At 32.6% G+C, this 15,055-nt stretch overlaps 3 protein-coding genes across 5 annotated transcripts; 2 read left to right on the top strand and 1 right to left on the bottom strand.

Moving 5' to 3' along the window:
- Nucleotides 1-132: 132 nt before the first annotated feature.
- Nucleotides 133-12,753, bottom strand: LOC123697543 (protein argonaute-2). 3 transcript variants are annotated; one of them, XR_006752247.1, is made up of 16 exons: nucleotides 12,593-12,753; nucleotides 12,077-12,414; nucleotides 11,801-12,001; nucleotides 11,473-11,716; nucleotides 10,836-11,058; nucleotides 10,158-10,403; nucleotides 9,731-9,896; nucleotides 9,331-9,455; nucleotides 8,726-8,910; nucleotides 8,314-8,480; nucleotides 7,634-7,782; nucleotides 5,476-5,665; nucleotides 4,915-5,106; nucleotides 4,376-4,545; nucleotides 2,177-4,081; nucleotides 133-2,145 (listed from the first exon to the last, which is right to left on the bottom strand). XR_006752247.1 is itself a non-coding variant. In XM_045644137.1 (15 exons), exons 1-15 carry the CDS (start codon nucleotides 12,609-12,611, stop codon nucleotides 3,943-3,945), a joined length of 2,754 nt encoding a protein of 917 aa, XP_045500093.1. In that variant the 5' UTR covers nucleotides 12,612-12,753; the 3' UTR covers nucleotides 133-3,942. The 3 variants fall into 3 exon arrangements, 1 of the variants encoding a protein (XP_045500093.1); XR_006752258.1 differs by having other exon boundaries at nucleotides 5,476-5,653; XM_045644137.1 differs by having other exon boundaries at nucleotides 133-4,081.
- Nucleotides 12,754-13,735: 982 nt separating this feature from the next.
- Nucleotides 13,736-14,981, top strand: LOC123691224. The gene is made up of 3 exons (XM_045635521.1): nucleotides 13,736-13,926; nucleotides 14,379-14,506; nucleotides 14,613-14,981. Exons 1-3 carry the CDS (start codon nucleotides 13,781-13,783, stop codon nucleotides 14,765-14,767), a joined length of 429 nt encoding a protein of 142 aa, XP_045491477.1. The 5' UTR covers nucleotides 13,736-13,780; the 3' UTR covers nucleotides 14,768-14,981.
- On the top strand, nucleotides 14,774-14,981 carry LOC123691230. Its single transcript, XM_045635533.1, has one exon. The coding sequence runs from the start codon at nucleotides 14,774-14,776 to the stop codon at nucleotides 14,945-14,947; it is 174 nt and encodes a 57-aa protein (XP_045491489.1). The 3' UTR covers nucleotides 14,948-14,981.
- Nucleotides 14,982-15,055: the final 74 nt, after the last annotated feature.

Below are 15,055 nucleotides of genomic sequence, written 5' to 3'. Positions count from 1 at the left end.
TACGATTTCATTTGATTACATAACAATTAACATACCGTTTACATTTTACTTGATGATAATAATGCATTATGAAACAAGGTCCATGAGCTAGCGACACAGGGAAGTCTTTAACAAAAGAAATAAAAAACGATATTTTAAATAAACAGATTTATTTAAACCTATTACATATATAATATGTCCATCATGCGCTACATTATCTCTATACCTATTTGTTACCAATGTGTAAATGGATATGATATAAAAATAACCAAACGATTATACAGTGGCAATTTTGACGGTTGTGTATGATAATAAAAATATGTAGTGTAACGATGGCGTAATTTTTTTATTAAAAACTGAAAGCATTTTCACAATTCACCAACTTATACATAAACCTATCAATCGTATGTAACACAAGCTTACAATAAACGTTCATGAAACGGTAGCTTCATTTTGTTCCAATAGGCGTAACATATTTCATCAAATTGTAAACAAAAAAATATATTATATGAAATCTGAGATCTACTATTTTTTAAAGAAAACGGAAGCAAATAGGCGCGTGTTTACATTCGATAAGTGTGATCCTTGGTTATTAAATCTAATTCCAGGTTAAAAAAATAAGAATAGATTTTCGTAACTGAGGCGGATGATGTTATTGGTCTCTTTAAACACCTCTATTGATATCAACCAAGGATGCCGTTACACTTTACAGCAAAAAAAAATTTACTCATAATTGATATTTTTATGCAGCTGTTTTATCATTGTAATAAATAAAAACAAATTTCCACTCTTAGTATCTACTAAAATTTGTAAGGAGAATAGTTCATACTTCTTACGTCAAGGCGCGTCGTTAAATAATCGAGGAGGGCCCCAGAATACATTCATTATATTATTCATTAAATATACAACTAAATTTGAGACTACAAATTATGTACAGTTTGCAATAACAATTATGTAAGGGTTATTTTAATGATGGTTTGAGCTGATTGAGATATGTGTACATAAACCCAGCTTATTTCTCAGTAAATCAGTATAAGGGTCTGCGAATATAATGGTGCGTGTATATAATTGTCGTCCATTGTCTTTGATATGTTGAGTTTGTAAAATGTAAATAAGAACTTAAAAATAGATACCTAAAAATAACACATTTCGAAGCCCTTGTATGAGAAAAACAATATCTAAGACGTTAACTTATTATTTATTTTGCACAATTACACTAATCGCAAAACCTTACATTTATAGAAAGAGTTACCTTTAAGCGTTATTAGACCAATACATAAAAGTTAATAACAGTAGTATATCAATACATGTTTGGCGTGCTCCATATAACATGAAGAAGACAAAGTTGTCTTTTTCGACTACGGACCTTTATTTCAACGAAATACCCTGCACGAAGAAATTTGGAATCTATGTTTACAATCTATATCAAAATCTTAATTAATGAAGCTGTTTCACACAATAACGTGCATTATAAAAATATCTTCTACTCATACATAGTACATACTACGACACAAGAAGCAATATCTCTATCCGAGTGTTAATAACATTAAAAAAGCAAACAACGAAATTTTTATACTTAATTTAGTAGATATTACAACTTTTTTATTATTACTATTTGACCTTAAATCCCTGCTGCACCTTCCTCTGGCCGCACATACAACTGTACCAGGGAACCGACCATCGTTCGTAAAAACTATATTTGTTCAAAAAATTATTTTAATTATTTATAACTATTATTATTGACGTGTTGCAGGATAGGATTTCGTCTGATTTTAAAACTTAACTAGTATGAAAGCGCTGGTTAAACTAAGTATATTTTACACGATTTTGTGCCGATTTAAAAGATGCTCATATTTTCGAGCTGTCAAATACATTTATATGATATTTCATATCAGATAATATAAAATAATTATAAATCAATAGCTAAAAATAAAAAAAAAATACTTATTACTAAAAGGCGGCAGAGAACCTTACTTTTGGTATGGAGGGGGTTAGTGGTCTTGAAATAAGTTTAAAATTGCATATTGGACTAAAAATCTAACACTTACCTATACTACTTATGAATAAAGAGCTCTTTAAATTACTTACAACTAAAATCGATCCTCGGCATTAAAACGATCCCCACCTCGAGCATTATGTGGCACGTGCGAAATATTATCATTTAACCTGGGGTTCGTAATTTGCTACGACAAAATACAATTATTCGTTCATCTTCTTGATTTAGTACAGATGAAATAATAAAAATTTGAAAATTTTCTTATTTCTATTTGTCTAATGAGTCCTTTTCACAATCGAGTGCCCAAAAAATGATCGTCGATGTTTGCCGCTATTACGGCGATTATGACTATAATATGAATAAACATAGACTACAATGACGGCCGATCAAAGACATTTAGGCCCTCTACACTATCGTGATTGCCTCTACTCGCATTATGAAGACCCATTATATAACCAAATACATATAAATATGTTTATAGTTGCAACATTACTTATGAAACACATCACTATGTATTCTTAACGTCTTTATTGCTATAATGTATTTGGAAAATATTCCGTCATAACATGAAAAGAAATTTTGTTCAGTTGATCTTTAGAAATGCAGGCGGTAAATATGATAATGTCGTTCATCAATAACTTCAGATTGAAATGTGTTTGTAAATTGTAAAGATTTTATTTAGAAACTTTACTATTATGTCACGTTTTATTTTAAGATGTTTTTGATGATCAATGAAAATGAAGCTATGTATATAAAGTGATATTGTCTCATAGTTGTCGTAACTAAGAAACGGCGTGGTACCATTTTATGTCTTTAAGATTTAAGATATATTTTTCAACATTTTATTATAAATGATGTGGTCCAGAAAGGCGGTTTTTAGTTAAGAGTTACACACAGAGAGAATTATTTTAATCATACGCAATTTAATTATAGTAAGCAAACACATACAAAAATAAAATCCTAACTTTCTAATTGCCATATATTTTACCATTAATACAATGTATAAGACGTCCACTGTCCAGTAAATATTGAAATTTATTTTGCATTTCTGTTCGAAGATTTTTTTATTTAAGGAGAAAATTATTAGCTGATAAAATAAATCAATGAAATCAGAATATTTATATCGATTATTTTTTTAGAACATTATTTTATTTGTTTATTTAATTTTTTTCTTATATAGGAATGAACGGATTTCACCCTTAAGGCTCGTTCTCACAACAAATGTATCATATAATAAAGTATTTGTTAAATCGTAATTGTCAATTATATTTTAATGTCCACACTTACGATTTTGTAGATTAAAAAAAATCATACCTTAATAATTAGTAAAAGACACTTCTGTTATATATCGAGAGATTTTATTTACATTGCCTTCGATAGCAACCATAATAATTGAAGAGCTACCTTCTAAAGTTACAAGGAGATATTAGAGCAGAATTAATGAAATTTTTAACTTTTCAGGAATACCTTTAGAAATAACCGTTAGATATAGTTTAGTTTTTAGTTTATATTTATCCAGTTATACTTAGCTGTGCCATATCTCAATATTTCGAATCTCAATGACCTAAACAAAAATACAAATTTATACAATAAATGATTCAAATGCGCAGCACTAATATTAACAGCGAAGCGTCTGATCATCGTATCTTAATACTTGGTTTTACGAACATTGACATTAAGCGCGAATTGCACTCGACGAGAAATAAAAAATCCGTCACAAAACCAAATTAATATTGCTACAAATTCAAGACCGGGCCGTCGTACGATTGCGGGCGTTAAGCGTGAATAAATGCCAAAGACCGCCCATAGACAATCGTGTATCAAGTGAGCGCGGGAGTCGTCGCCGGAGCGACGCGTGCGGGCGAAGCGTACGGCCTCCGCGGCGACGCCGTTGCCATGGTAACGCGCGTTTGGCGCAGTGCGTGGCGGCGGCGGGCGCGGGAGAGCCGTAACCATGGCAACGCGTGTTAGGCGAAGTACATGACCTTCTTGGTGACGGCGTGCACGGTGATGGCGCGCGCCATGGCGCCCGGCGTGCGGTCCTCGCTGCACGCCGACTGGTGGCTGCCCTCGCCCGAGTCGTGCTCCTTCTCCACCAGGTGGTACCTGCGAACACGTACCAATATAGACACTCTCGATATAAATTATTGTATTAAAAGTGCCACTGCTACATATTTTTGTCACATTGTTTTTAACATAAAAAAAATATTTATATAAATCACCATCACAAATCTCTTTTTAAGAGAAGCAATTTACCTGATATTGTTTTTTTTTGTTCTGTTGCAAAATCTTAATTTTTTTTTATAAAGTCCGTTTTTCTTCATAAAGCTTCGTGTACATTTTTTTTATTATATTCAAATTAACTGATATAACATAAAATGTATGGTAGTCAGCTCGTACCTGGCTCGGAAGGCGACAAGGTGCGCGTAGTACGCCGGCGCGGGTATGGACACGGAGCGCGTGCAGCGCACGTACGTGTGGCACAGCTGGTACGTGAGGCACTGCAGCTCGTCCGACCCGAAGTGGTTGTCGTCCCACAGCACGTGGTAGTGCGACGGCCGGGATGTGCCCTGGATGTTTACATGTTTTATAAGTGTTTTTTTTTTCTAATGTTGATGTTATGATCGTTTTGTATAGCTGCACTCACTGAGTTTAAGATAATTACGTTTAAGTTGTAAATAGGGATGAATTTTTGATTAAAGTTATAAAAATAAATCGAAAAGGAAACTTCAGGCCACTTATTCTTAATCAATATGGAAGTTTATAAGTAAAACCACATATTTAGTAAATATTAAACAAACTTTGTGATAATATATTCTTGGTGACGTATTCTTCCAAAACGGAGTTGTGGTGGTGAACATTTCAATTTGAATTTTATTATCTTCCACAAGAAAAAATACTATGAAAGTATAAAATTGATCCTTCGAGCCGGATCTTACCTGAATACCCTGATGACTGCACAAATAGAAGTCGAACTCTGTCGGGTGCGTGATACCCAGGTCCACTGTAGTACCGGCGGGTATATTCCCGGATTTACCCGACTGCTCGCGCTTGTCCGCGCAGAACAGCCGCGTGTGGTGACGCTTCTGCACCACTATGAATGTGATACCCGGCTTGTATTCCGCTTCAAGCTATGGATTAATGCAAACTTCAATATTAGTATAAATCGCTAAATTTAATGCTGGTTAAATTATAAATATACAATTAATGAGATTGTTTAAATAATAAATATACAATATATAAAAGATACATATAAACATTTTGATAAATTTCACTTGATGTTAATTTTACTGCAGATTTGGCTGGATTGGATGATTTTATCTTCTTCATTAAAATCTAATTAGTTTTATATTTGTTTTAATTGGTATATAGATTAAAATTTACACCAGTAACGTCTGTTATTTGAAATAGGTAAACTTGCCTAGCGGAAAAATGACTAGATTTTAATAGCAAATACTATTATTTTTGTATCCATAATATAGTCAATAGTGCAAACATACCTTGATACAAGCTTCCCTCACGGCCGTCAGCTCATGTTGCAGCACATGTATGAACTGTCCTTCAGATATTCCGTCACGATACATGATGATACGGTGCGGCTTGAACCCGCCCGTGCTCTTGTAGAACATCAGCAATAACTCCTGCACCATGCTGCTTAACTCATGGACTATCTCCTGCCTGTCATTTTCACTATATTAATCGATGGTTACCCGTTGCTGCCATAGAACACCACAATTTTTGTTTTTACGGGAGGGACTTGGGACTCGGCTGGGAGAACCGTAGATTATTAAATTTTTTATCGCGTCTCTATTTATTTTATTTAAAATTTAATTAGACCGATTTTGATTTGAAATTTAATTGTTTGACGCAAAATTCAAGACTTGGGGAATACTGGGATCTTATAATGATAGTTTAATTCATACATTTCAAGGTGATGATAATTGAATGATCGTGAGTTCGATAAATCGAATATGTTCAGCAAATTCGATTTATTTGAAGGAGAAACTTTAAAAAGTTTCTCCTTCAAATGCTGAAAATACGAACATCAAAAAAAACTCCAGCTAACAAGCTTTTCTAACTAAAAAAAATTATATTACTAATGTGTAAATCTGCTCATTCTGTCTATTTAATATCAGCTCAGTAATTTAATCCTTAAAAGTCAATAGCGACCAATGTTTATAACTATGTAAGTTAAATTATTATATTATATTATAAATATATTGGAATACTGAAGAAACAAATTGTTTGAAAAATAGTAGTTTAAAAGTTCTGCACTGCAAAATTTTCAAACATGAGCACTTTTAACACCTGAAAATGACAAAAATCCAGCATGCGCAAAATCACTTTCTAAGTAACATATTATGATCAGCATATTCTAAATTTTAGAATCTAAAACTTTACTATTAACTTATATTTTCTATACCAGTATATCAATGATTCACATGTGTATTTATGTGTGTGTGTGAATCATTTATTTACTAGTAAAGCAGATAAAGTATTTTCTAAGAAAATGTGATTACTATTTTCCAGATAATCTCCAATCCTTCTTATCATATCAACATAGTATTTCGGTGAAGTGGCGTGACTATTAAATAAAATAAAATAAACAAACTTAATAATTTATAAAGCTTTCTATATCATAAAAAATATAATATATTTTAATCTATGCAATGGGAAATTAATATCACTGACTTACTACTACAGTAGTAACGAGATACGCACAAAATATTTACAAAAAGTTGTTTGTATTGTAAGACGGGACTACATTATTATAAATTTTACTATATTTTGTGCGATATATCAGATAAAAATAACATGCAATAATTTTACTTTACAATATTTAACAAAGAGAAATTACACCACCACGATAACAAATAACAATTGACGCCAAACTTAGAATATCATGCCTGAGTAAAACTTACCAGTGTACTTCCAAGTTATTTTAAGCTAGAAGAACCTAGCTCATGTCATTACAAAAATATAAAATAATAGCGTTACGAATTGTTTTCATTAGAGCGCCTTCACATAACGGCGTTACTAGCGCGGAGCCGCGCTGCAATTTTGAAGTGTGACGCACTTCATTTAAAAAATGGATACCGACGGGGAAAGATTTCAACAAAAAAAGTAGGAATAAACAATGCACATAATTCTTTCCAGCTTTTTTAAAGGTTATTGACAATTCTCTCATCTCGAGTTTCTCAGCAACGCTCGTGAATTTCCAAAATAAATCGTTCAGTATAGAACTCGCTTATTTTGCAGTACTATTATATTGACGTGCGCTTGCAACATTGGCTCATCGCTGATTAGACAGAAATCAGTAGGTAGCCGCGCCGGAACCGCGCATGAGCCGCGCTTTTGTTTATACTATTCTAAAACTCAAACATTTTTTTATTCAATCAGACTTCTTCTAGAAGCACTTTAGATTCATCATAACATATACATTTACCACCGATCCGAAAAGCAGTATCAATAGAGAAGACCATCATGTCAATATTACAATTTAATTATGAAATCTATGAAATCTTGACATCTCTACAGTCGCGCAGCTACCGTACTGCTGCCGCACTGCTACGTCGCCCAATGCCTTGTTTTATTTATAACCTATTCCAATGGCCCTATCGTAAAATGCACACCAGTAGCATAGAGCATGTTACCCACCTGTGCTGCTGCACGCGCACGGTGGCCGCGTACCGCGAGGGGTGCGCGTCCATAGAGCCCACCACGGCGGCTATGGACGGCTTCTTGTTGTCGCCCGCCGGTGGGTGCGTCACGTCCACGCCCAGGAATATCACCGGCTCGTTGAATACCTAAGAATAAATATTTTTTTGACGTGCAGAAAGATAATACGCAACTTAGATTAATCAGCTAATAAAAGTTAGTTAATGTCAGTTTAATGTTTTGGAACGAAGTTCCTTATCGCGCGGTGCGCTGATTAAGGAGCAAGGCGAGCGTCACGAAACATCCTCACAACACTTTTTTCAAAAGTCTATTAGCATTCCTTCACTTCTTTCATTTAACTGCTAAATTTATTTAATTATACATACTTATTTCAAAACAAAAAGAACTTTGTTCCAATCGGGTGTCCCACATGTGACGCCTCAGAATTTTTTTTTTATGTTGACACTGATTGTAAACGATTTAAGAGCAATAATGCATGAATCATGATATTACATATTTTGTGTATGTATTCAAACATAATAATATTCCAGATAGATTTAAAATTGTCTGTCTGTATTTCTTTTTTCTTATCAATTTAATTTTCACAATTTAAACATATATAATCCCTGAAAACACCACTGAACACTATTTAAATTCATTTATGCTTTAGTCATACTTACTTTAGGACGTATTGAAGGTACTAGGATAGAGTTGATACCACCAAGCTTGACATTGATCTTCAGGCACAAATTGCTCAGGGTCTGTGGTGATGTCTTGTTCACATTTTTCGCTTGCACACACTGTGTTGCCATGCCAAGTACTGTGTCGCCTACTCGTTTTACTTCAGCTAAATATAAAGAAACAAGTATTAATTATTAAACTACAAATTATTGAAAACAAAAAAATGCATTGGCATTAGAAATTAAAAATGTACAGAAATTATATACAAATTTCTTCTAATTTTTTTCTATATTTTTATGATAAAAAGCTACCAAATGGTATCAATGTTCAAAATTTTTTTTATTACTCCTTAATAAAAATAATAAACAAAAAGTCTTTATCAGTATAAAAACAAATTAAACAGCTAATTACCATAAACAGGTGTCTTGCCAGGCAATACAACAACAACAAGCTGGAGTTGTACAAAAGTAGATTTCAAATATTTGAACATAGGCTCAACTTGGTCAGGTCCCGTTGCATATTTGCAGAAGCAAGGCTGGCCTATTATAGGCATTCCTGCGTCATTTGATATCCTTTGAAGTTGCTGGGTAAAGTTTCTATAAAAAAAAAAAAAAAAATATACAAATGTTTGCTATCTTAGCTATCATTAAGTGACACTGTTACTCTACTTTTTTAATGATATTCGTATGTTTTTGGTATCACCTGTTGAACTGGTTTTCATTATACACATAATCTCTATTAAAGCAATAATTTATTTTAACACCTTTTATAAGCTTGATATGCTTGGTATGAATAAAAATAATCTCTCAAGCACTTAAAAAACGTCTTATTGGAATTACATTTTTACACACACTCACACCAACATTTATACAATAATTTTATTCATATTATAAGTTTCATTTGTTCAATTTTTTTGTATGTACCTAACCAGAGACATAAAAATATAATGTTTTTCTTGTTATTTTCATCAATAATCATTCATTCTAATGTCATAAAAAATGTATTATTTTGCTTACTTAAGTGCATCCTCTCGTACTGTCCTTTGCGGTGCGAAACAAGCGATGGCCCACACTCGTATTTCAACGCCCATGAAGAATTGCTTACCGCGCATGTCCCATACACCTTGGTTGGGTAAAGCTTGCTGCGAAAGTAAACACCATAATGCAACTATTCTTTGACGCAATATTTTTTTTTAACTGTATTCAATTATAATTGTAAAAAATGTTGTTTATTTTTTTTCATTGTTAAAAAAATGAATTAAGACATAACATTCAACTAGCCCTTCTTTGAGCAAGTATTTAATAAAAATTAAAAGCCCTATTGGAAACTAATAAGAACTAACAAAAAAAAACATTTTTTTTTATTTTTTTACGTTTTTTATCATGAAATCAAAATAAAAAGAATGAAACGTATTACTTGTCCACCCAGTGAGGAGACTCGGCCGCCATACTGCAGTTTCGGCGGCGGCAACACTCGACCGCGCACTTCCATCATATTGTTAGATATTGTGAGACCAAACTCTTTTACATATAAGTCAGTATTGAAGTTAGCGCGACGAACTAAGTTGTTAATTTCACGCTCCCTGTGAAATTAAATAAAGGACTTTTTAAATTATACAGATAAACGATATTAAGCCTGTAGGAATAGAGAATTTTCAAACATGACTGCACATTGTTCCTAACATGGCAAATATAAAAGGTAAAATCTAGAATTATTTTTTCAAATTGGAAAAAAATATAATTTACAAATCATAAGTCCACAGAATTTTCGAAAACATATGTTCATACTTTGTTATATCAAAATTAAAATTAAAATAAATAGCAAATGTTAAAAAAACACTTACCTGTCTGGTGCAGATCTAGCTGTAGCCTTAATCATAGTAGATGTTTGCATGTCTGTTAGTTTCTTGATACACCTCTGTCCTGGTACAATATTACACACCTCTAGAGGCAAGTATGTGTGCTTATGTTCTTGACCTACTTGCAAACAGGGCAAATGTGGGTATCTCAGTTTCATTTTGTATTTGTCTAGGAAATATTTAGCTACAGTACACTCAACCGTTTGACCATTCTCCAATTGTAGAGGGAATCTGTAATATAATAATTTATTGACATATTTATGTGAGTGTTAAAAATTAAGGATAAGATGTATTGATGAGAATTTTTTTTTACTGAGGATGGATAATTTAGTGATCTATTATGTATAAGTTAGATATAAGTTACATATTATGTAATATTGACATGATTTTAAAAGAGCAACTATGGAGTTTCTTGCCGATTCTTCTCCATAGATACTGCTTTCCGAATCGGTGGTAAATGTTAAAAATACTTATGTAATGACAATTCGAAAGTGCTACTAAATAGTAGTCTAATTGAATAAATGAATGTTTGAGTTTGAGTTTGAGTGCATAGTATAACAATGAACATTAAGCATAATAATATAATTTTTTAACAAAACAATTTAAAACTTTAATTTAACTTTTTTTTGCTTTGTAGGATACACAATTTAAAACAAAACTTACGATTGCATCTGAGCTGGCCTTCTAGTTACATTACACACTCTATATTTTCTTTTCATTGTACCGCAATGAGTAATTTCAATCTTTAGGCCTTTGATTTCCTTTGTAAATTTAACTCTCTGTGAATCCGTCAATGGCTTCCTTTGGTCATTAATGTCCCGTATATCCAATACTTCGCACATAAACTCTATAACTGGTTGAGCTTTGTAAAATGCAGTTGCCGATACTAAAAATAGGAAATAACAATAAAATATGGCATTGAAAAACAACTCTAATAACAATTAATAAGATATCAATGTGAAGTTAATGAGGCTTAATTAATTAACAACTTTTACCTTATGGGATACAAATTTTGCATCTGTTAATAATCTCAGAAGTAAATAACATGTTAACTACTTTTTCCCTAAATGTGTACGACATCCAAAATGATTAAGTCAGATGTTATAATATATCACAGGAAAATTATGATATTAATAATAAGTGTCCAGGCAAACTACATACTATTTTACCAATTTCTGCTTTTATTCTAATAAGATAAAAAACATCAACTGATTTTAAAAGCACATGCAAAATGCTCTCAATAAATATATATTTTGTCAAAAAATGGAGACAATAGTTTTTAAATTTACACAAAATTTACCATCAATATTCAACATCATTTTCCATTGGCTAGGTCTTACAGACTGATGGAAACCAAACCAAACTTCACGACCACCTCCGAGTGGGTGGTAATATCCCTCTGGAGATGAGAAGAATGAACGTCCAACAGGTGTATACATCATGGATGGTAAATGTCTCATTACAACATCCAAGGCCAAAATTGCATCATATGGAATCTGTCTAGTACGGCCTTCCAAAGCTTCTTCCAAGGCAAACAATGACACCTAAAATTGATATATTGTTTCAAACTTTGTGACTGTCTATAACAATATACTATATTAATAGTTATTAATCTTAAATAAACATACCTGTGCAACCCATTTAATTGTCACTCTGAAAACTCTGTCTTTACCTTCACCAGGCAAAATTACTTCCAATTCAACTCTGTCATTACCAATGGGGAGCGGATCTCTGGTGTACAGATTGTTTCTACCATCAAACACTGGTTTCAAAGCACCAAATATTTTATTATAACAATGAACCATAGTTTCAACAATTTCTCTATTTACCTGTAATAAAATTAACCTTTAGGAGTATCTTGTACGATATCACACAAAAATTTTCTCATTTGACTTGTACTTTACCTTTCTAGGACATTTATCTGGTTGTATATTCACATCATAGTGATGAACAAATCCTCTTGGCATGGATATTTGAAAATGGTTGGCACGTAGCATAATGGGTCGGCCTTCATGACCTAAATTAGGTCTTCGTGGGCAGGTGAGTACATCAGGCATGTCTGGTGGAGCAGCAACTGGCGATACTAAAGACATTCCCCCGGCTCCAGCTGCAACTCCGGTGGGCGGTGCACCAGTAGTCGATGCAGCGCTGGGAGCCCCTGGTGCTGCACCAGTAGTGCCAACTGGCGTGCTAGCAGCACCCGTAACACCCACCGCCCCTGCACTAGTCTCCCCCGCTGGAGCTAAAAAACATGAAAATTTATTTACATTTGTAAATAATAATTCCGCATACCAATATAACCAAATTCTATATAAATTCTAACTCATTAGTACTTCAAAAACGTTATTTAGGACAACCAAACAAAGGATGTAGCTGCTTTCTGACTCGTGGTCGTAAATACATAATGGGCGAATACTTACGTTGGCCAACGGGGTACATCTTGTAATATGTTTATATGAATTAAAATATATAAAACAAATATTGTACAAGTTACAGGTTTGAAAAAATTCAACTATACATTAAAATTATGTGGCTTTGAACTACGAGTAAGCTGGAATTTGACGTCTAATCTAATGGATTGGAATAGCTAATAGCTATTTTGACATATCATAACCATTGTCAATCCTTATTTTTTTTCTCTATGCTTGTCTCTCGGACTATGAACTATGGTCTATGAATAATTCTGTGGAATAATTATTATTATTATTTATTTATTTATTTATTTATTTATTCGAAAACTACACAGCTTACAGTTTGACTTAATCTACTTACATCTATGATACAATACGCCAATTACGAGTTTTACAATTATTATCAATTATATGTATATTTAAAACAGTAACTTATTAAAGAGTGGTGAGTTGTGTGTGTGGGTGAGTGCGTTTGGGTGTGTTTGTGTGTATGTATGTGTGTGCGTGTGAATGATTAAAATGTGTTAGGTACGTTTGATAATATTTTAATTACATTGGATTTAAAACGATTGCGAGGACTGTTAAATATGTCAAGAGTAGAAAATTTTTCATTGTATATCGAAGGTAGGCGATTAAAGAGTGAGTTCTTCATATATTGATTTTTTGTACGTGGTATAAATAATAAAGGAGTATTACGTGTTCGAGTTAGAGGGGTGTTAAAATATATATTTTCTGTTATTTGGGGGCAGTCTAGTTTGTTGTTCAGGAGATCATAAAGAAACCGTTATGACCACAAAATCTATTAAAGAATATTTTTTTAATATACATTAACTTATGTTACCGGACAAAGAACTAGGCAAGAAAAATTTTTGAATTTCCATTACTGTGATATAATAAATAAAAAAGGACCGTGTGTGCCAAGCACACGTGTCAGATGAAAAACTTCTTTGGAAAGATTTATAGATACGAAAATCGTCGCCTCGAAATTTTATTCTCAACGCCTCTCAATGCCTAAGCTCAACGCGCCTAGAAGTTTTACTTCAATAACTTTTTATAATGTATCAGTACTTTATAGTAGTCTGTAGTTTAACTTTATGTTAACCATAGATTGTTATTAACATAATCTATGGTACAATGTGACAGAAATCAAAGTCAGTCGATTTTGATATTTGTGAAGGAACCAGAAAAGTCCTGAAAATGTCTATCCCATACAGTGGTACTTTCAGGAGATCGGGGGGTGTAGTTTCAGCGATAGGAAAGCAATTACGGGCTGTAAATCTCAAAGCAGCCAAGAGAATAACTGTTAAATTTGATCCCTTCGGTGAAAACGTAACACACACAAGGTAACAATAATATTATTGGGTTATATTCTAACCCTTGCAACAACGATAAACATTGCCATTATGGTGTCTATTTTTAACTAGCTATTTAATTTCAATGTGTTGAATTTAGTGCATTAGATGTGTTTGTTTTACCAGATTGTAGCTAACTTATAATATGTAATATGAATGTAGTCTTTTCAGAATGAGATAATAATTATGTGAATTGAGAGTTTATAGGTACCTAATCCCACTGGCAATGTTAGATGTACACACCAAAATTCATTTATATTTTTTGTATCTAGTCATTTCTTCAATTTGAAACCAATGCATGATCTATAAAATGAAATGTCATTATTCTCATAATACTATGATTCATATAAAAAATAACCTTTTTAAATTAGTTGTTATTGAGCATTCATTACATTTGCAGTTGCAAATATAAGTTTTAAGGCAAAATTTATTTTTATTTTCAGAAATTTTCTACATTACATCAGCTCTCCTAAGATATTACTGACAAACCCAGACTGTGTGTTAAAAACTGAAGTTATCTGTGATAGATCTGAACCAACGGTCGACATAAACCTCTTGCCATCCATAGCTGGTATGAAATGAATACAGTTGTAAATTTTTCAATTTAAATAAAATTTGAGTATACTTCCTCAGAGTAATCTTCCTATATTAATAATGACTTTTCAAATTTATTTCAGAAAAAGCAAATATAAAAGGTGTAACATTAAAAAGTGGAAATTTAACTTGTTTGGAAATTCTTCAACTGTTGAACAAACACATCTCATCTTTAGCACCCCCAGAACAAGTTGTAACCCAAACAAAATTAGAGAAAAAGAAAGGTAAAAAGAAGTAATCTACAATGACCAGAAAAGGAAACCTGCATGTAGTTGAGGAGCTGTACAACCAAATTCCAGCATTTACAGATGTCTTCTCTGAAGACAGTTTCTACGTTTTTGTGGTCTTTTTTGTCATGTCCACAATTTTGGTTGCCTTTATCCTGTCTAGATTTATAACAATTAAGCCTGTAGAATAATATAGTTATCAAAGATTAAATTTAATATGATCTATGCATTTGTTTTTATTTAATTCCAAAATTATGCCCTAATTCAAAGTTGCTGGAAAGTAATTGGGAAAGTTCATC

Source organism: Colias croceus, chromosome 1 (assembly GCF_905220415.1).
Source record: "Colias croceus chromosome 1, ilColCroc2.1".
Classification (NCBI taxonomy): domain Eukaryota; kingdom Metazoa; phylum Arthropoda; class Insecta; order Lepidoptera; family Pieridae; genus Colias; species Colias croceus.
The sequence above is the reverse complement of the archived record's forward strand: the minus strand, read 5'-3'. Positions and strand labels throughout refer to the sequence as shown.

Coding starts and splice junctions, on each gene's coding strand:
- LOC123691224 (XM_045635521.1), top strand. CDS start 13,781: ATGTCTATCCCATACAGTGGTACTTTCAGGAGATCGGGGGGTGTAGTT. Junction 13,927..14,378: donor GAAAACGTAACACACACAAG/GTAACAATAATA, acceptor TTTTATTTTCAG/AAATTTTCTACATTACATCA. Junction 14,507..14,612: donor CCTCTTGCCATCCATAGCTG/GTATGAAATGAA, acceptor AATTTATTTCAG/AAAAAGCAAATATAAAAGGT.
- LOC123697543 (XM_045644137.1), bottom strand. Junction 10,404..10,835: donor AGGCCAGCTCAGATGCAATC/GTAAGTTTTGTT, acceptor ATTATATTACAG/ATTCCCTCTACAATTGGAGA. Junction 4,082..4,375: donor CTTGTCGCCTTCCGAGCCAG/GTACGAGCTGAC, acceptor ACGTGTTCGCAG/GTACCACCTGGTGGAGAAGG.
- LOC123691230 (XM_045635533.1), top strand. CDS start 14,774: ATGACCAGAAAAGGAAACCTGCATGTAGTTGAGGAGCTGTACAACCAA.